Here is a 20,978-nt window from a genome sequence, read left to right as displayed (position 1 = left end):
GCAAGTAGCACCCCATTGCAGATCATTGGGCAGAATTAACCCATCTGGTTAAAATCACATTGGGATTCTTATAACATTCCTAATTTGGCTTTATTCATATAGCATGGAACGGTTCCTCTGACACTGAGGGAAACTGTGGTGTTAAAAGCAGTGCTGAAATGGAAGTTGGTTAGGTGCTGAAGAAGAAATGATCTTATTGGGTAATAGGATAGAGTTGTTTGGGTGTGCAGAGGAATGGAACTGACTGGATTGCTCGACAATGAACCAGCATGGACTTGATGTGCCAAAAGTTCACTTTCTCTGTCATCATAACTCCATAAGCAACAAGGGACTAATTAAAAAGCAAGAACACTACCAGAGTGACAATAAAATTGACATAAGATCTGACATAATAAAATGTGAGGCTGGATGAACACAGCAGGCCCAGAGATGCTGCTGGGCCTGCTGTGTTCATCCAGCCTCACATTTTATTATCTTGGATTCTCCAGCATCTGCAGTTCCCATTATCACTCATAAGATCTGACAGTTGAACATGTGGCCCAAAGTTTGACTCATGGAGTCATGTTTCCCCTTATCTGGGATTATAAAACCAGGTGACCATTTCAAAGTAAAGGGTCTCCCATTTAAGAAGAAGGTAGAGGAATTTCTTCTGAACTTTGTAATCTTTAGAATTCTTTCCCCTCGAGAGTGATAAAAGTTGGGAGCCACTGAATGTATTCAGGCCTGTTGCACAAATATTTGATAGACGAGGGAATCTAGGGTTATTAGAGAGCAGGCATGAAAGTGAAGTTTCTGCCAGAATCATTGACATGTAGAGGAACCTACTCCAGTTATTTCTTATGTTCTCATGACCAGGCTTCTAGTCTGCTTCATGTTATATTGTCATATATATGTTCCCAGATGTCTATATATAATAGTTAATCATTTATTGACTAAAATATAATTTTAAAGTAAGCCAGATCTCAAGTGTTAAGGCAGATTGCAATGAGTTTCAAGGTCAAGGATCTATTGTCAATTTATTTTTTTGTTAAGTGTCTGCTTAATACTTTCTGGATTTGTAGATTCTCAGTTGTCTGGTTTTAAGGTAAAAAGCCCTTGGATTTAATCCATTTTTTACAAGGATTGATGTTGTAATCTTTCTCTTTTATCAGTATCTCCTCCAGGGTTTGGATATCTCTAACATCTTGATGATCAGACTGGCTGCAAAATACTTTTTTGGTTTTTACATTTAATTCACTGCCATTTCTCCTCCAGATCTGCTCAACTACAAGAAATCCTGTTTCTCTCCTTGACATGATTACTGTTTTGAATTGTTAACTTGTGTGTTCTCTCATCAGTTGTTACCGATCTGTTTGCAGCATTTTCTCTTAAAGTTACATAATTCAAAGTTGTGGTTTGACCAAGACAGTTGATGGTTTCAGCGTGACATCTTCTTCCAATTCACATGCCACTATTGTCCACTCAGTTCAGCATTCCTTTTGCTTTTGTACCTTGTAGTATTGCCCTCATTTGAGCTTAAGTCAACTGTGACAGCTAGATGACTTTCAGATAGATCTGTAGCTATTTTGAGACCATTCATGGATAGTTTCAGCCTTGTCTCAATTCAGTCTCTGTCTTTTGGGAATTTACATTTGCTTTAAAAATAACTTATTGGCTGTGAAGCATGTTGAAACATCTTGAGAATGTGTGAGGTAGTATACAAAAGCAGGTTTTTCTTTCTATTTTTTCATTCTCCTTGTATTTTCTCCCAACTGTATCTCTGTGTAATGTAATCTTCTATGACAACTGCTTATATTTTGTTTAATTCTTGACTCTTATCAGTTTGTCCCTTCCACTTCAACAGTCCCACTTAAATTGCTATGATCCATGAATTTTATGGACCTGCATTGAGCTTCTGTATTGAGGTGATTTAATAGAAGTTGCAAGGTACACCACTGATTTACAGGCACTGCATAAGCACTTTCCCCAATCTCCACATACCTCCTCTCTACGAAGTACTCAAACCTTTGAGCGATTATCTTAACCATTTCCAAATTCTACTATGAATCAGTCATTAGTTTTAAGTATGGTTTATTCTGAAGTAGCAGTCAAACTCATGTAAAAGTCAACCCTTGGTCTTTGGTCAAAACATCCAAACTCTTTCTACTTTCCACCTGCATGCCAACAAACTCCTGATGCAAACCCAATCATTGATAGAATTATAGAAGAACACACCATCAAAGGTGACAGTTCAACTCTTCATGCCTCTGTACATAAATACATGGTGTCAAGGTTACTACTTCACTAATGCATGCTGTGTTCCCAACAATTCCTCCTCTTCATATGTTAATATGGCATAAGGAGCAGCGAATGTAAAGCCCCAGTTGAAACTTTAAGTCATTGAGGTTGCCACGCACATAGGTAATTGTGCAGCATATGGCTGTAGTTAGACAATGAAGTTGAACAATACATCACCGAAAATCACCAGACTGGGACTCTGTTTTTCACAGATCCATCCAAAATTTCGGAAATAAGCAAAAACAATTAGGGCATGACTGATTTTGTGTATTTGATTTGTGAAGCGAAACAATTTTGTACTGCAACAGAAAATCAAGATTTCACACACTTTAGTATTAAATTTTCATTAAAGTTATCTTTGGCTCCTTCTGTGCTGTTTTTTTGGAGAGCGATTGAACAGTTTCTATTTTGACACTTTGGAGGTAGCAAGGCAAAGAACTTGTAACCATGCAAAAGTGACCCCTTAGTTTTTGCCTAAAACAGAAATTTATAATCTCTAATATTACAGTGTTACAGCCAGTCCCTGGATGAGCTTCCTCAATTTGCTACTATTCCACATGGTTATCTCAAATCATTAATCACCCAGGTGAAGAGGGATGAACCAGATCCCTTTGCTTTTTCACCCAAGGTTGGCCACAACAAAAATATTTTTTAAAAAATAAGTTTTCCTGGTGAATACCTGGATAATTTATTTTGAAAGAAGACAATACAACAGGCTTAGGTGAGTTAACAGCAGAGTGAGTTTATTAGTTCCTAACTACAATAAGAAGTAATAACACAATATGAGAACGTAGATTAGGAATGACCTGTAAGTCCCAAAAAAGATAAAAATTAAAACTTTGGTGAATGCTGATCATCTCAAATCATTGTCATCAGACTGCAGGGTTTTTACAATGTTGAATATTTTATTCTTTTTTAAAGCTATTCCAGTGTAATTATGTTTGTTTTGTGTTCAGAATGATGGTGTATGAGTTATCTATTTCTTTTAAAAATTGTGGAAATGTTCAGTTTAGTGAAAATGTCAAACCACTTCTCTGAATTTTATTGTCTCTCTGGGTTTGATTTGTATCCAAAATTGTGTTTTGCGGGAAACTACCTGACACGTAGGAAGATGGTCATAATTGTTGGAGGTCAATCATCTCAGCTCCAGGACATCTCTACCGGAGTTCCTCGGGGTAATGTCCTAGGCCCAACCATCTTCAGCTGCTTCATCAATGACCTTCCCTCCATCATAAGGTCAGAAGTGGGGCTGTTCACCAATGATTGCACAATGTTCAGCACCATTCGTGACCCCTCAGATATTGAAACAGCCCGTATTCAAATGCAACAAGATCTGGACAATATTGAGGCTTGGGCTGACAAGTGGCAAGTGACATGTGCGCCACACAAATGCCAGGCTATGACCATCACCAATAAGAGACAATCTAACCCTTGACATTCAACAGCGTTACCATCTTTGAATCTCCCCACTATCAGCATCTTGGGGGTTATCATTGACCAGAAACTCAACTGGACTCACCATATAAACGATGTGGCTACAATAGCAGGTCAGAAGCTAGAAGTACTACAGCGAATAACTCACTTCCTGACTCCCGAAGCCTGTCCACCATCTATAAGGCACAAGTCAGGACTGTGATGGAATACTCCCCACTTGCCTGGATGAGTGCAGCTCCAAAAACACTCAAGAAGCTTGTCACCATCTAGGACAAAGCAGCCGCTTGATTTGCTTAACATCCACAAGCATCCACTCCCTTCACCACTGATGCTTAGTAGCAGCTGTGTGTACTATCTACAAGATGCACTGCAGAAACTCACTTCAGATCCTCAGACAGCACCTTCCAAACCCTTTTGACTGCTTTCATCTAGAAGGACAAGGGCAGATGATGTCTGGGAACACCACCTCTAAGCTCAGCTCCAAGCCATTCTTTAAAACATATTGCCGTTCCTTCACTGTTGCTAGGTCAAACTCCTCAAATTTGCTCCCCAGTAGCATTGTGGGTCAACCTACAGCAGGTGGACTGCAGCAGTTCAAGAAGGCAGCTTGCCTCCACCTCTTCAAGGGCAACATGGGATGGGCAATAAATGCTGACCAGCTAGCAATGCCCACGTCCCACAAATGAATTAAAAAAAAAACTGTGGTGAAAAGCTCATTCCTAAGCTTTAATGCAGTGACAGTAAAGCCATTGCTTTGTGAATTGCTTTAAGTATGCTACATGAAACCATTGCATATCTCAGGTCCTCAAGTACTGTAATGTAACGCATGTAAAGAGCATTCAAAGCAGAAGAAGAAGATTGAGTATTTTATCTTTGTTTGTAGACAAGAAGCTGACCAACTGCAGAACCTTCGCAACAGTGTGCGTATGGAACTCCAAGAGCTGGAATTTCAACTGGAAGAGCGATCATTGTCTCTAGAGGAACAGCTCAAAATCCCGAACCAGTACACCATGTTTAATCCTCCAGCTTGTGCTGTGAGTTATGTGTACTTAATCCTATTGATCCTTATCTAAATTACTGTATTGGATGGATATTTTAGATAACTTTGATTTTCCTGCAATTTAATCTTTTTCCCCTTTGGCCTGGCCAAATCAGAGATCCTTTGAACTGAGGGGACATTGGTAGGAGCTGTTCCTAAGTCACTACCATAGGCTTTTGACTTTGGACACTGCTGTCATTTCTGAACTTATTTGCTGAGAAATGCCAGTCCCTCTACTTGGTATTTCATACTCCAAGCCAATGAATTTGGGAAATGAATTACTGCGACAGCCTCTGCTAATGCCCAATACTATTCCTGATTCTCGTATGTTCTTATCAGTTGATAGGCTAACTGTACTTAGTCTCCTGATAATTCAGGTCAGTTATCTGTCTGTAAGAATGACCGCATATCATCCCAGGTTTTAAGATGGCACTGGAGATTGGTGACACTATATAACACATTTCACTGTATCACATGACAATAAATAAATCAAATCAAATCAAATCAGGTTGCTTGCCATTTCCACATGCTGTCTTGCTGTCATGTGAAAGTTTCTGTCCTAGGCCTGCTGCAGTGTTCAAATGAAGTCCAGTGTAAGCTGCAGGAACAGTATCTCGTTTCCCATGACTGCACTTTACAGCCTTCGGGACTCAATGTTGAGTTCAACAGATCAAGACCATGAACTCTGCTCTCCACTTTGGGTATCCCCGTTTCTGGTTTGAATGGGTTTGCTGTCAGCAGAGCTAACTCATTATCTGCTCACGATACCTACCAGTAACTTCTATTGTTCATCTATATCTTTTCTCTGCTACCTTTTGCTCTGAGCACTTTTCCCTGCCGTTTCACTTGCCCCTCCTCCCATCTTTTAACAGCGTGGAATTTGTCATTTTACAACCCACTTAAATTCCAAATAAGCATTAGATTGGGCTTGTAACATTAACTCTGTTTCTCAACAGAGGCTGCTAGACCTGCTGAGTTCTTCAACATATTTTGTTTTTATTTCTGAATTATTAGGCTGCTTCTCCAGTGTTCAATGCAGAAATTTCCTTTGGTTAAATATTGGGAAGACCAAAGCAATTAACTTTGGCCTCTATGATTAATTTTATTCTGCGTCACCCTCTACTATCTCTCTCCCCATCCCTCTCCTTGGCAATTTTCAGAGTCTGAATCAAGCCGTTCACAACCTTGGTATATTTGGCCCCGAGGTGAATTGCTGGGGTATAATTCTCACCTTCAGTCTTGGAGGAGCGTTAAATTATTGTGGGCTAACCAGCACCGGTGGCAATGCATTCCTTGCCATTCTGCCCTTGCATTTTTCTCTCAACCTCTGAAGCATTTGCTCCCTCTCAGAAATGTGTTAGTCTTTCTTTGTGTCTTGTTTACCCTCCAGATCGTGCATGCTTTTCTCCAAGAGCTGTCAGTATTGGGGAGATAATTAATGAGCAGTAATATGGCTATAAAGGAAATATGTTAGAAAGCAGTTCTTCAATCAGAGAGAAGTAGTGTGCTCGATGCTTTGATTTCCACAATTTTGTCCTCTAGCTTGCGGTTTTATTTTTCTTTAAATTTTAATAGAACTGGAAAAGGCGGTATATTTGTTGACCAGAATTTGCATGCTATATGTTTTGAATGATATTGTTTCCTTAAATTTCAGGGGGCATTCACTAATAACACAGATACTGTTTCTTCCTCCCCTCTCAATGTAATGGAACCAGTAAGTAAATTGCACTGCCCTGTGAACAGTCATTAAGCATAACTGCATTGCCACACAGAATCTTTTGAACTGGAAACTCCTGATCTCCTCCTATGCACTATATATTATTGCAGAAGATCCAATATGACTGACTTCTATCTACATTTGTAATTTGCTGAAATCTGCACATTTTCCACATTCAGTTGCAATGCACTTTATTCCCTGTATCATTGAATGATTTCAATTAAATTCCCAAAAACTTTCTATTTCTATTGTCTTCATGCCCTATAATTTTACTTTGTAGCATTCTGAAAAAAAAGGTTTAAATATATTTGCTATCTTATTGATCAAGTTGGTACTGAATGTCATCCATTAGCGTTTAAAAAAATGGAGAGTTGGCTTTATTGAAATAGGCAGACTTGTCACTGGTCATAACATGGATGAGGAAAGGGTTTTACTTAATATCTCTGGCAGAGAAATGTACAACTAAGGATCACTCCTTAAAAACAAAGGGACACCTATTTAAGACAGTGATAAGGAAAAGTTTTCAATCCAAGGATTGAGAGTTTGTTTAAACCGTTTGCCTTAAAAATTGAGGGAGGCAAAGTCTTTGAACACTTTTAAGCAGTAGATAGATTATTGATGAGCAGATGAATGAGCGCTTATTGAAGATAGGCAGGAATGTGGATTCGGCCATGATGAAATTGAATGGCAAAGCAAATTCAAAAGGCTCAGTGGCCTTATCCTGCTTCTGATTTGACTGATTTTGCCAAAGGAGGTACAAGAGGGTGTTAATTTATTTGTTGCTTTATGATGACCATGGGGTTGTGGTTCGCCTTACTGGTCCTATGGTTGCAGTCTACGCTTATAAAGGTTTACCAGTTTTATGTCAACAGGTTTAATGATTAATTTCAGCATAGAAACTGGCTCTAGTTTTTCAATGTGTTATGATTAACTTGCTTGCTAATGAAATTCACACACAAATTATGACATGGGTCAATGAGTAGTTAGCAACAGGAAGAGCCGAACTAATTTTATAACTCTCTCTAAAGGTCAGCATAGACACAATCGACCAAATGAACACCACCTGTGCTGTAAGATGGAGTCTTTATATTGTATTGATCAAGGACATAAGCAGTTGTTTATTTAAAAATTTAATTGCATCATGACACCGTTTTTAAAGCTGCAATGCAAAATAATTTCTCTCAGGTAGTGAATGCCTGGAATTCTCTACTCAGGGTTGTGGAGGCTAGATCACTGAAAGGTAGATAGACCTCTTGAAAGATCCAGGAGTTGAGGTCCAAGAGGAGCTGGCATTAAAGAGGAGTTGAGGCTTGGGGCAGATCAGTCACAATCTTGTAGAATGGAGGAGTAGGCTTGAGGGGCTGAATGGCTTATTTCTATTTCTTCGATGATATTGCAACAAACCTCTGGCAATAATGTGTCCTCTAGCAGTAATACATGACGGTGAATGCAAGAAAAGAGCTGAGTGTAGGTTTTATTATTCTCATTCTGGTACGTCAATTTTATGTAAAACGTATGTGAACGAGCTGTGGTGTGGAACAATAAATATTAAAGTCGGTCTTAAAATGAGGAAATATTTTAAAGCACCTGATTTACCCTGAGTGCTTTTTGACTCCTGATGCTTCAAGAGCATTTCTAACTGGCTTGTGAATGAATATGGAAATTAGAATACAAGTGTAATACAAAACTAATTCAGAATAAGCTGGAAGCTTTAGTTTTCTTTGTTGTAATGTGATAAGTTAAAGGAATAGATGTCATTACTGTCATTTTTTGAGGCAAATAATTTGCTCCAAATATATTTCCTTAGTAATAAACTTGGAATGCTTATCATTGTAGTGATTTTTTTTGTAATTTAAGTAAAGTGATATTTATTTTCCATTTATCCATGTTTACATATGTAGTTCTTTACACAGTTCCTAATGACACAGCTAAAATAGAAAATAAAATTTGCATCAAGTAAGTTTGTTCCATCCTGTTGAAAGGAGGAAATTTACAGCAATATATTATTTTCTGTATAATGTGCTGTCACTGATTTATTGTTAATTTTTATTTAAATCTAGGTAAATGAGCTTTTGAGGGAACAGTCTTACCTTCGAACTGAACTAGGGTTCTCTGAACCTTTAGGAGATGAATGTGACTACCCACGATCTTACTCTACACCCTGCAGTAATTTAGAGTCGGCTTCACGTTGTTCAAGCCCAGGCCAGATGCCTAGATATTCAAGCTCTCTGGGTCACAGTCATCAAGGTGCGCCAAGCTCTACTGTACACTCTGAAAAACCAGCAACCCAAGCTACCTCATCGTCACAAAGCAAACAGGTTTATCGTTCTTCGGTTATGCTGACTCCCTCTCTACCCTCCCGAGTTGGACAGGGAAAGCAGATTACAGAAGACAGATTGTCACCAGGATCTGTGCAACTGAAGTCGGGAGGTGAGACGCCCGAACTGACCGGAGCTGCAGCAGCCCCTGTTGCTAAAGAAGCACGAGGCAACATCGTGGATCATCCAGAATTCCAAAATGTTCTGCAAGAGGTCAGTGATTGAAGCGCGCCATGACCTATCGAGGGACTGAAGGCTATAGCAGTAACTGGCCCTGTGAAGCTTGGAAACATACCACTTCGTGTAACTCCATGCTCACCTTAGGAACCAGTGGGGCAATAGTTTACCTCACAGCTCCAAAACATTAGTTGGTGCATTTTGATTGTACTTTGAGAGGTTTTGGTTTAGAAATAGATATTATTTCGCTGCCCCTGCACAGAGTGCGAATGATATTTTAATATCTGTTAATTACTGATGAATATTAAACAAACAAAACTTGGATCTGTTTAGTGAATTGGCGCTGCACTTCAGTCAAATAAAACTCTCTGGTCTGTATGTTTCATTGGCCAGACAGTTGTTATTTCAGCAGCGAAGAGAGTTGTGCAAGGTGTCCCTGCACAGTCTGAAGAAAATGCCTGGGAAATTGAGCATTGTGTTAATTCCCACACACCCAAAAGCCTTCAAATGGAACCATTTAAATGACATAATTTGAAGGGTTACAGTGAAATCAAGTAAATAGTTACTCAGGAAATGTAAGTCTGTTAAACACCAGTCTAACTCTTGAGTAATTATTCAACTGATTTCATACTTAGCTCACACACCCACAACTACACCACCTTCCACAGACCTCAAACAGCCTCAGGACTCAATATCCTCACTCCCTCCAGACCTGATGCCACTGCCCACCTCCCCTTGTTCCACTCCGTACCAACAGCCCCTACTTCCCAACTCAGGATCTAACAGTGCTTCCACTGAAAAATCTGCCAGTTATAAATATAAATGGTGAGATTCCCCAGGATTGGAACTTTTATAGCTCCTGTAGTGTGGCCAAAATACAACGTGCTAAGAGACCTGATCAAGCTGAAATGAGTTGAAATAAATAGCACTGAAAGTATCTGACATAACCGAAGGACGAAAAGGTAAATTGTTTTTAAAAAATACATATTTTTGTTTTGAAAGGTTTATTCATGTTTATTTCTTCGGAAAAAGGGCAGTGCTTACCTTCATATTTACTTGGCCTGTTAAAGATACAAGCTGGTGCTGATTTTGAGCTAAAGTGAAAATTAGCTGCTCTCGGTTTCGTCCCATGTCCTGATTATGGAGTCAAAAGCTCAGCAAAATGGCCCTTACTCAAAATCAGTTTTATCATGTGAAGAAAAGTTCCTTAAAATCCAGTACAAAATAAGTGTAGCCAGCAGAGGCCACAATTAACATTCTCAACCCCACTGGGGCTGTTTGCATAGGATTTATTACTACATTGTCTTTATCAATTTTGATAATATGTGTGCATGCTTGTAGCACATATAACCAAATGTTTATGTGAAAATTTTAAAGGAAAATTACATTAATTATGGATAAGTTATAAATGATCCAAATCTTTTTACATTGGGAATAAATTCAAAATATTTAAATAATGTTAAGCTAGTTTTGATTGGATTTTTAAAAATTATTTATTCACGAGATGAGCGCTTCACAGGCCAGCCCATCCCAATTGCCCAGACGGCAGTTTAGAATCAACCACACTATGTGGATCTGGAGTCACGTCTCCAGACCAGGTAAGAATGATCGTTTCCTACCCTAAAGGACATCAGTGAAGCAGTTGGGTTTTTTCTGAAAATCAACAATGGATTCATAGTAATCATCAGAATCTCAATTTCAGATTTTTTAAAAAATTGAATTCAAATTCCACTGTCTGCTGTAGCAGAAGTCTAACACACATCCCCAGATTAACAGTCCAGCAGTAATATCACCAGGCCATTGCCTTTCCCATGACAGGAAATATAGAAAATATGATAAATAAATGGATATAAGATATAGACAAAAATATCAGTGAAAAGATTTGTTGAGCTTGAGCTTAAAGTTTGGCAAGAAACTCGTGCTGGAGATGTACCAGGCGAGTGTGCTTCCCAGCACAGTAGATCTATTCTGTCCTGTATCAACCCCAACAGTGTTATGGTTTGGGAAGGGACCAGATTCTCTGGGGGTTCTCATGTTTTGCAAAGACTTTTGGTGAATATATCAAGCAAGAAATGATGTGTACAAGAAGTGGAATGGAATCTGAATTTATCTTTGAATAGGGAGGCACAAAAGTGAGATAAGGCAGTGCTTGGGTTCAATAACATTCATAATTCTTAAGCATCTTATCCATGATTCTTCAGAAGGTTGAAATTCAGCTGGTTTTACATTTAGCAATGTCAGTGTTTTGATGCATTGTTGAGCTGAATATAAAAGTTGTGAAAACTCTAAATAGCATTTGGGGATTTTAAAGTTGTCCGAATGTTCACTCAAAATAATAAATCCAGTGTTCAACTTAAATGACAGGTTTTTGGCTAAACACCACTAGTTGCTACCGATAGTCATTTATTTTGCCTTGAATTAGCATTTTTACTGATTGATGCTTTAATTTTGATTTACAGATTTCCTTTGTGGAGGCCTGTAAATGCTCATTCTGATTGGGGTTGTATAGCATAGACAAATTGTGTCGGGGTGACAGGAAATGGATCTGTATAGAATAAAGTCTGTGGGAAACTGATGCATTTGTCATGTCTGCCACAGAGCGATCTTCGCATGCATAGGGCTTTACTTACATCTCCAAGGGATTGTATGATACTGGTGAATTTCCCTACTAACAAATACTAACTTCTGAAACATTGAATTGTGTTGGTCCACCCTATGTGATGAGCTTTGGTCCCTTGTCTAAGTACTTAATATAATCATACCAGTTATTTTAATTGTTAATTTACACTGTTTACTATAGATCATCACGTCAATCTTAGAGTTAAGCTTGACTCTGCTTCAATATAAGGCTGTTTTCAGTTGATAGTTATGGTGAATGGAGCTAACTGTTGAGTAGTGAACACCAGTTTGTGAGCTCTTTTACTCGTGTGTGCATGTGCAATACATGCTGTGATTCTGTGCATGCACATGTGGGTCTCCACCTAGTGGTGGCATTGACCACGCAAACAGCTATGGGGAAGCCTTAGGCCGAACCTGCCCTTACTAGGCCGACAACATTCTATTCTATGAAATCAGATTCGTAGAAGTTTTTTTATGGCTTTCAGAAAGCCTATGCTCCATAATGCGATGTGAAATTATTGCTACTAGGACTCCAGTGGCAATCCTTGCAAAAATTTAAAAGGACAAATTTGTAAAATATTCAATTACTGCCTTATCAATCTAAGAAGTATCAAACCAATGTTTAGAGTAAGAGTTGTTGTAAATATTTTTAAGAAAACACTTCAAGAAAATTTATCATCAGTTACAAAATTAAGTTATCTTGCGCATAGGAACTAGGTTGATTGATTATTGTCACGTGTATCAAAGTACAGTGAAAAGTTTATGCTTACAAGTGGTACAGGCAAATCGTAGTAGGCAAGGATGTACGGATGAAAAAGACTTGGAGCCATACTGTTTACATTGCACAGGGCATATGCTAGGTGAGATCAACTTTAGCAAGATCAACATTATTTGAGACTAGAGAGTTTATTCATCAATCTGGTAACAGCTGGGAAGAAGAACCTGCTCGTGAGTCTGTTCAGGCCTCTGTATCTTCTGCCTGATGGAAGAAATTGATGGGGATCATTACCAGGGTGGGATGTGCCTTTGATGTTGTTGGCAGACTTTCTGTGGCTGCAAGCCAAGTAAATAGAGTCCATTGATGGGAGGTTGGCTTCTATGATCGCCTGGGCTGAGCGCACCACGTTCTTTAGCTTCTTACGGACCTGGGCAGAGCAGTTGCCATATCGGGCCATTGTACAGATTTGAAGAAAATCCAGTAGCAAACTATTTCGTAGATACAATATATTTTTTCTACACATGTCAACTCGTAATGGATTAGTAATCCGACTTAACAAATTTTAAATATGAATTTATTTTAAACATATGACAGACCATTCACAGGATTTATATCTGTAATGTAATGTTTTCATTTAATTAGCTCTTCAGTCCTTTGATCTGACAGCATTGAGTAACCTCCTCAATAAATTTGAAGTTATGCTTGAGGTTTGACTTTTTCCTGTATCACTCAGTATCTTGTGTACTTCTATTAAATGTTCCCTTCCTATGCCATCAGTTGCCTTTTTTTTAAAAGGTAAAGAATTCCTTCTCCTCTTACAAGAACTGTTCTTTCTTGATCTTTCTTGCCTCCAGGTCTTAAATAGTTCCCTCGTGGCTTAATGAGGAAAATGGGAAACAATATTCAAGATGTTCAATTTGGCTGGAGTCCTATGCGAGTCTAATACTATTATTCCACTGCTCTTTGACATGCTGAAGGAAAATTTATGTTCCTTTCAACCTTAGATTTTAGCTATTTTTACACTGTTAAATGAATTGCTAAATATTTAATGTTGTAAAAATTAATGTTTAAAAGCAGTGAGTGGTCATAATTACTTAAAGAAGGGCCTTTGTTAATTCAGTTGTTAGTGGTACAATCTCATCACTGTTCCACTGTCCCATTCTTTGTCATAGAAACCCTAAGCTTCAGAAAATTGCCTTAAATATATGGCAGCAATAAGGCTCCCAGCCTTTCAGCAGAGTATTTGACTTGCAAACTAAACAGTGTTACACGTTCTGAATCTCAGCATTTTTTTGTGCAGGGGTAAAAGAGTTTGAGAAATGCAGGACAGAGAAAATTGTGCAACTTTTCCGTTTTCCACTTGCTACGTGGCCCCAATTAGATGCTAGTGTTAAAATTGAACATTTAGTTTCAAATTTGTCTGACAAATTGAGAAGCCTTGACCCTTAGGTGCAAGAGTAACATCAACATTTACAGAGAACGTCGGAGAAATGTCGTACCGTCAGTTCTTAGAAAAGTTCCAATCCCGCCATGTAAAAATCTTTAAAACTTACTAAATGACTTGACTGATGAAGATATTTTCCCGAAAGAAGTTACATGTTTTGTTTGTTTTTACTCTTGCTGTACTTTTACAATTGCTGTAATTTACTTCTGTTACCATTAGATAAAAGAATCACTCGCTGGAGAAATAAAGCGGGAGATTATGGATGGACTTCTAGCTGCAATATCACCAACTAGTAGATCTACTGTTGGACAAAGGGAACAGTTCTTGTAATTCTGGTGAGTAACCATTGCTGACTCAAACTATTGTGCTGTTAAAAAGGTATAAAGTTTGGTTAATAATTTCCTTTTCCGTAATCTGGCCTCCCTCTGTTACTCAAGGTGGTGCTAAACTATCTAGAAAGCATTTTTAAAATTCCATCATTACTAAGATTTGAAATTTTTTAGATCTTCTTTCCTTTAGTCTGTGTGCACTTTCGCTAACAGCTAGCTGCCCTGAACAACTTCTTGTGTGTTGATTTTAAAAAGGAATACAAAGATTAAGAAGCCATTATGTGGACTTGGGTGATAACGTCGGACTTTATATAGAGAAAGTGCTAGGTCACATCATTTTGTCATTTGTAGCTGAGAGTTGGGGCCATTAGGAAATGTTCCTCGTAGTTATTGATATTGTATGAAATATTGAAATACCAAAAACTGTCTACTGCGTTTTGCATTATTTTTGCAAAAGGTGTAGCCTACTTGCAGGAAGGTTCTAAACTTATGAGAACAACATTCATTCTTTTAAATCTGATGTATTCAAACAAAATAAAATATATAATGTTAGTAAAATGTATCTTAGAACATTCAGTTAATCATGGGCAATCTGTAGGCAGCCTCTTCTAGGTTTTTCTTATAAAGGGATTTCGCTTTGTGATTGGAATCGAACAGCATATTCCCTGCCCTTAAACTTTATGTCTTGACTAATAAAGGCAAGTGTCCCATAAGCCTCCTTAACCACTTTATCCACTTGTCCTGATACCTTACAGGACCAGTGTATGTGCATGCCAAAGTCCTTCTGATCTACCAAACAAAAAAACCCCAAAGAACTATGGATGTTGGAATTCAGAAACTAAAACAGGAATTGCTGGGAAATCTCTGCAGGTCTGCTATCATGTATGATATCATGTCAGCAACAGGATAGCATGTGTACAGGTGGATTTAAGCTCGAGGCAGACTAGGAATACAGCAAAAAGGAAGGATAGCTTAAGACATCTTGGGATTTCCACCCTCTCTCTAATAATGACAAGAAAGTTACCATCAAGGCACTTTATCTAAATGCTCGTAGTATTCGCAACAAAGTAGATGAATTAACAGCACAAATCCTCTTGAATGATTATCATGTGGTAAGCATTACAGAGACATGGTTGCAGGGAGTTCAGGACTGGCAGTTAAACATCCAAGGATTCACAACATATCGAAAAGACAGGGAGGTGGGCAGAGGGGGTGGGGTTGCCTTGTTAGTTAAGAATGAAATTAAATCTACGGCGCCGAATGACATAGGGTCAGAAGATGTGGAGTCTGTGTGGGTGGAGTTGAGGAACCACAAAGACAAAAAAAACCATAATGGGAGTTATGTACAGCCCTCCTAACAGTGATCAGGACCAGGGGCGCAAGATGCACCGAGAAATAGATAGGGCATGTCAGAAAAGCAAGGTCACGGTGATCATGGGGGACTTTAATATGCAGGTGGATTGGGTGAATAATGTTGCCGGTGGATCCAAAGGAAAGGAATTCATGGAATGTTTGCAGGATGGCTTTTTGGAACAGCTTGTGATGGAGCCCACAAGGGAGCAGGCTATTCTGGACTTAGCGCTATGTAATGAGCCAGACTTTATAAAAGACCTTAAAGTAAGGGAACACTTAGGAGGCAGCGATCATAATATGGTAGAGTTCAGTCTGCAGTTTGAAAGAGAGAAGGCAAAATCAGATGTAATGGTGTTACAGTTAAATAAAGATAGTTACAGGGGCATGAGAGAGGAATTGATGGAAATCGACTGGAAGCAAAGCCTAGCGGGGAAGACAGTAGACCAACAATGGCAGGAGTTTCTGGGTGTAATTGAGGACACAGTACAGGGGTTCATCCCAAAGAAAAGAAAGATTATCCGGGGTGGGATTAGACAGCCATGGCTGAGAAAGGAAGTCAGGAAATGTATCAAAGAAAAAGAGACAGCCTATAAAGTGGCCAAGAGCACTGGGAAATCAGAAGATTGGGAAGGCTACAAAAACAAACAGAGGATAATAAAGAGAGCAATAAGGAAGGAGAGGATCAAATATGAAGGTAGGCTAGCTAGTAATATTAGAAATGATAGTAAAAGCTTCTTTCAATACATATGAAACAAACGAGAGGCAAAAGTAGATATTGGGCCGCTCTAAATTGATGCTGGAAGGCAAGTGATGGGAGATAAGGAAATAGCTGAAGAACTTAATAAGTACTTTGTGTCAGTCTTCACAGTGGAAGACGTGAGTAGTATGCCAACAATTAGGGAGAGCCAGGGGGCAGAGTTGAGTATGGTAGGCATTACAAAAGAGAAAGTGCTAGAAAAGCTAAAAGGTCTAAAAATTGATAAATCTCCTGGCCCTGATGGGCTACATCCTAGAATTCTGAGGGAGGTGGCTGAGGAAATAGCAGAGGCTTTGGTCGTGATCTTTCAAAAGTCACTGGAGTCAGGGAAAGTCCCAGATGATTGGAAAATTGCTGTTGTAACCCCCCTGTTTAAGAAAGGATCAAGGCAAAAGATGGAAAATTATAGGCCAATTAGCCTAACCTGAGTAGTTGGTAAAATTCTAGAATCCATTGTCAAGGATGAGATTCCTAAATTCCTGGGAAGTGCAGGGTCAGGTTAGAACAAGTCAGCATGGATTTAGTAAGGAGAGGTCGTGCCTGACAAACCTGTTAGAATTCTTTGAAGAGGTAAAAAGTATGTTAGAACAGGGAAACCCAGTAGATGTTATCTATTTAGACTTCCAAAAGGCCTTTGATACGGTGCCTCCCGGGAGGCTGCTGAGCAAGGTGAGGGCCCATGGTGTTCGAGGTGAGCTACTGGCTTGGATTGAGGATTGGCTGTCTGACAGAAGGCAGAGAGTTGGGATAAAAGGCTCTTTTTCGGAATGGCAACCAGTGACGAGTGGTGGCCCGCAGGTTTCAGTGTTGGGGCCGTAGCTGTTCACCTTATACATTAATGACTTAGATGAAGGGACTGGGGGCATTCTGGTGAAGTTTGACGATGATACAAAGATAGATGGACAGGCAGGTAGTACTGAAGAGGTGGGGAAGCTGCAGAAAGATTTAGACAGTTTAGGAGAGTGGTCCAGGAAATGGCTGATGAAATTCAATATGAGTAAATGTGAGGTTTTGCACTTTGGGAAAAAGAATACAGGCATGGGCTATTTTCTAAACAGTGAGAAAATTCATAAAGCAGATGTACAAAGGGATCAGGGAGTGTTGGTCCAGGATTCTCTAAAGGTTAACTTGCAGGTAGAGTCCGTAATTAAGAAAGCGAATGTAATGTTGTCGTTATCTCAAGAAGGTTGGAGTATAAAAGCAGCGATGTGCTTCTGAGGCTTTATAAAGCTCTAGTTAGGCCCCATTTAGAATACTGTGTCCAATTTTGGGCCCCACACCTTAGGAAGGACATACTAGCCCTGGAGCGTGTCCAGCGGAGATTCACACAAATGCTCCCTGGAATGGTAGGTTTAACGTATGATGAACGGCTGAGGATCCTGGGATTGTACTCATTAGCGTTTAGAAGGTTGAGGGGATATCTAATAGAAACTTACAAGTTAAAGTATGGTTTAGAAGGTGTGGACGCTAGGAAGTTGTTTCCGTTAGGCTGGGAGACTAGGACCCGTGGGCACAGCCTTAAAATTAGAGGGGGTAAATTTAAAACGGAAATGAGACAACATTTCTTCTGCCAGAGAATGGTGGGCTTGTGGAATTCATGGCCACGGAGTGCAGTGGAGGCCGGGACGTTGGATGCCTTCACGGCAGAGATCAACAAATTCTTGATCTCAGAAGGAATCAAGGGCTACGGGGAGAGTGCAAGGAAGTGGAGTTGAAATGCCCCTCAGCCATGATTTAAATGGTGGAGTGGACCTGATGGGCTGAATGGCCTTACTTCCACTCCTCTGTCTTACGGTCTTATGAAGAGAAAACAGAGCTAACATAACACACTTTTTTTTTCCACATCCCAAACCCTCCCCACACTCCCATGGCACCTTCCCATGCAATCTCAGGAGGTGTAACACCTGCCCATTTACCTAATGCCTTCTCACTATCTAAGGCACCAGATACACCTTCCAGGTAAAGCAATGATTTGCCTGCACTTCACTCAATCTAGTCTACTGCACACAATGTGGTCTCCTCTACACGTGGGGAGACAAAACAAAGACTGGGCCACTGCTTTGCAGAATACCTACCCTCTGTCATTAAAAAATGGCCCAGAGCTTCCTGTTGCCTGCTGTTTCAATAGACTGCCACATTCCCTGGCTAAGATCCCTGTCTCAGATCCCTGTCTCAGGCTTGCTGCAATGCTCCAGCAAAACTCAATGCAAGCTGAAAGAACACACGTCATTTTCTGCTTGGGAATCCTGCAGCCTTCAGGACTGTATACAGAGTTCAATAATTTTAGGTCTTGAGTGCCTTCTTCCAAGTCCTTACCACAACGCACCCAACACACCAGACTTTGTCATCGCAGGGACTGCTACCACAAACAACCCATTGTCAGCCACTAATGGTCCCCATTAGCAGCTATTCATTCTCCCAACCTGAACATTGCTCATTACTTTGTCTCCAATAGTGTTTTGCTCACTCTCCGGGCTCCATTTCCATCAATGGTTTACTCTTCCTCCCATCCCTCTTCCCCATCTTCAGCATGATTAGCAATCTTTTCCCAGCTACAATCTGTTCTGAAGAAGGTTTGTTGGTCCTGAAGCATTAGCTCTGCTTCCTCTCCATATATTCTGCCAGCCCTGCTGAGTTTTTGCAATAATTTCTACTTTTATTTCTGATTCTCAATTCTTCCCAGGATCCTACGCTTCATCATGTATTCCCTTGCCTTGTTTGACTTGCTGTAGTGCATAACTCCTCGTTTATCTGACATGATTCATGTGAAAACAAGTGTTTACTTGATTTACTATCTGAGAGACTGGAAAAAAAGCTTAATGTTGTTTTAAATTGCGATACTGTTCAAGCAAGTTATGTCAGTGAGAAAAATATTCTGCAAGACTGTTTAAGGAAGAAATTAATACTACTTAATCCAAGAAAACATGTACAATGGATCTAAAATATTGAATAAATATTTAAAAGAATTACTTGAAGAAGGTGCAAAACGAATTTTAGTTATTGACTGCCTCATCATACCTGTTTCATCTCCCACTTAAGTTAAACCTGTTTTTGATTTTCTTCCAGTATTTTCGCGGATTTTTATTTTGGTCGTGGCCTGCTTTCAAAAAAAGCAGCCTTCAGCAAAGGTGAACACAGTTTAATTTATGTCTCCTGGAATTCTAGCTTCTAACCACTCATGCTGGTGAAACTTGCCTGCTGAATGCACAGACTTAGAAATCCAGTGCTCTAAGAAAAGCTATTGGGGCTGAGATGAGCTGCTTTTATCTAGTCAACTTTTGGAACACCTTGTAGGCAAATCTAAACTCAACTTTTTGTATTTGATTGGGCTTCACCAAGCTAAAATTGTTTTAAAATGGTTAAACTCCAATGTAATGGGTGTACCATGTAAAAGATTTAAATTTGTTCTAATAGTTGTTGCTGTCTTTCAATTAGACATTTACCTCTTACATACATAGTAAGGTTGAAACTTGAAATTCCATTTTTCCTTAAAGGTTAAGTCAGCTACATGTGATGTAACACTATGGAAATTTGTTATCATTTCCTTCTTTGAGCACTGACCTCTATGAGGTACTCCCTGTGCAATAACTGTTTAACATGGTAAACTTGAATTGACAATGTATCTTTACTACTGTTTGTAATCAATCATCCTTAATATCTCTGAAATATTCAGTCTACTCCATTTTATTTTGTGAGGAAAAAATATTTTGTCTTGAGTTTTTAAATGAAAAGATTAACGGGCATCTTAGAGTGCTACAAACTGGTATGGGGTGGTCTTACACTGTATTTTGTAAGCATTAAGTATTTAATTCATTTGATCATGAATTCATTTGTAATTTTGAATAGGTGCAGGGGTTGGGATGCAAAATACTAGTGCTGAAAGCTTTTTCTAATTTGTACTTGATACATTATATTGCCATACATTTATTTACTAGAAATGCGTGATGGTTCATTTATATGGAATATATACTAAAATAAATTGTACAAGAGTTTAACATGGGATGCATATGGAATGTAATGAAATCACTAATAAATATTTATTTTAAATATAAAAGACTAATTCTGAGTGAACTTTTGTAAAACCAATTCTTTAATCATTTTAGTTTGCATTTGGTGCCTGGGGAAGGATATGAGAGAGAGAGGTGGTGCAGGAAGAAAGGGGAAAATTCAGAGTAGGAAAACGAGAGAGAGGGGGATGGAAAGAAAGATGATGGGTACAAGTGAGTTTTGATTTTGCCTTTTATATCCTCTATCAGCATGTGATGTGAAATTGATGAGAATGTGCTGCATGGTTCTGCTGCACCAATAGCTAAACAGCTGGATATTTAGAATTTCTAGGCATGTACTATACACTCAACTGGTTTATGCAAACAGTTAACCACATGTTTCAAAATGGAGCTATAGTGGGAGAATATGACTAAAACGGAGATATACTCTGCCTACCACAGTTTGCTCTTGCTTTCTTGAATTCAGAAATATTTACAGTATTGTGCATTACATGAGTACTAAGCAGCAATCATGCCTAATAAGACAGGCCTACATCACCCTCTGCTTGACATTCAGCAGCATTGAAGATCGAATACATCATAGTCCCAGAGGAGAGTGTATGTTAAGCTCTCAGAGAGAAATGATTGGTCGTGAGTTTAATTTGAAGATCACCACATTTCAGGTGAGGGATTAAATTTGAAAGGCAGGGCATTTATGGTGATCTCAGCCAGTATAGAAATTGATCCTGTGCTGTTGGTGTCACTGTGCATCACAACAAGATATCCAGCAGCTGTTTTAATAGATCCCCC

General features: G+C 39.2%; 1 protein-coding gene across 5 annotated transcripts in view; it reads left to right on the top strand.

Moving 5' to 3' along the window:
* The window catches only part of itprid2 (ITPR interacting domain containing 2), a 141,893-nt gene extending 121,691 nt beyond the window's left edge, over positions 1-20,202 (top strand). For 4 of the 5 annotated variants that reach the window (XM_048534652.2, XM_048534653.2, XM_048534651.2 and 1 more), the window contains exons 15-19: positions 4,595-4,745; positions 6,405-6,464; positions 8,528-8,998; positions 13,963-14,078; positions 19,249-20,202. In XM_048534652.2, the coding sequence (XP_048390609.2) occupies positions 4,595-4,745; positions 6,405-6,464; positions 8,528-8,998; positions 13,963-14,073 (793 nt within the window). In that variant the 3' untranslated portion in view covers positions 14,074-14,078; positions 19,249-20,202. The remainder of the gene's footprint in view (positions 1-4,594; positions 4,746-6,404; positions 6,465-8,527; positions 8,999-13,962; positions 14,079-19,248) is intronic. The other variant, XM_048534654.2, reaches the window with a different exon arrangement.
* The last annotated feature ends 776 nt before the right edge of the window (positions 20,203-20,978 follow it).

This window comes from Stegostoma tigrinum, chromosome 7 (assembly GCF_030684315.1).
Source record: "Stegostoma tigrinum isolate sSteTig4 chromosome 7, sSteTig4.hap1, whole genome shotgun sequence".
Taxonomy (NCBI): Eukaryota; Metazoa; Chordata; class Chondrichthyes; order Orectolobiformes; family Stegostomatidae; genus Stegostoma; species Stegostoma tigrinum.
The sequence above is the reverse complement of the archived record's forward strand: the minus strand, read 5'-3'. Positions and strand labels throughout refer to the sequence as shown.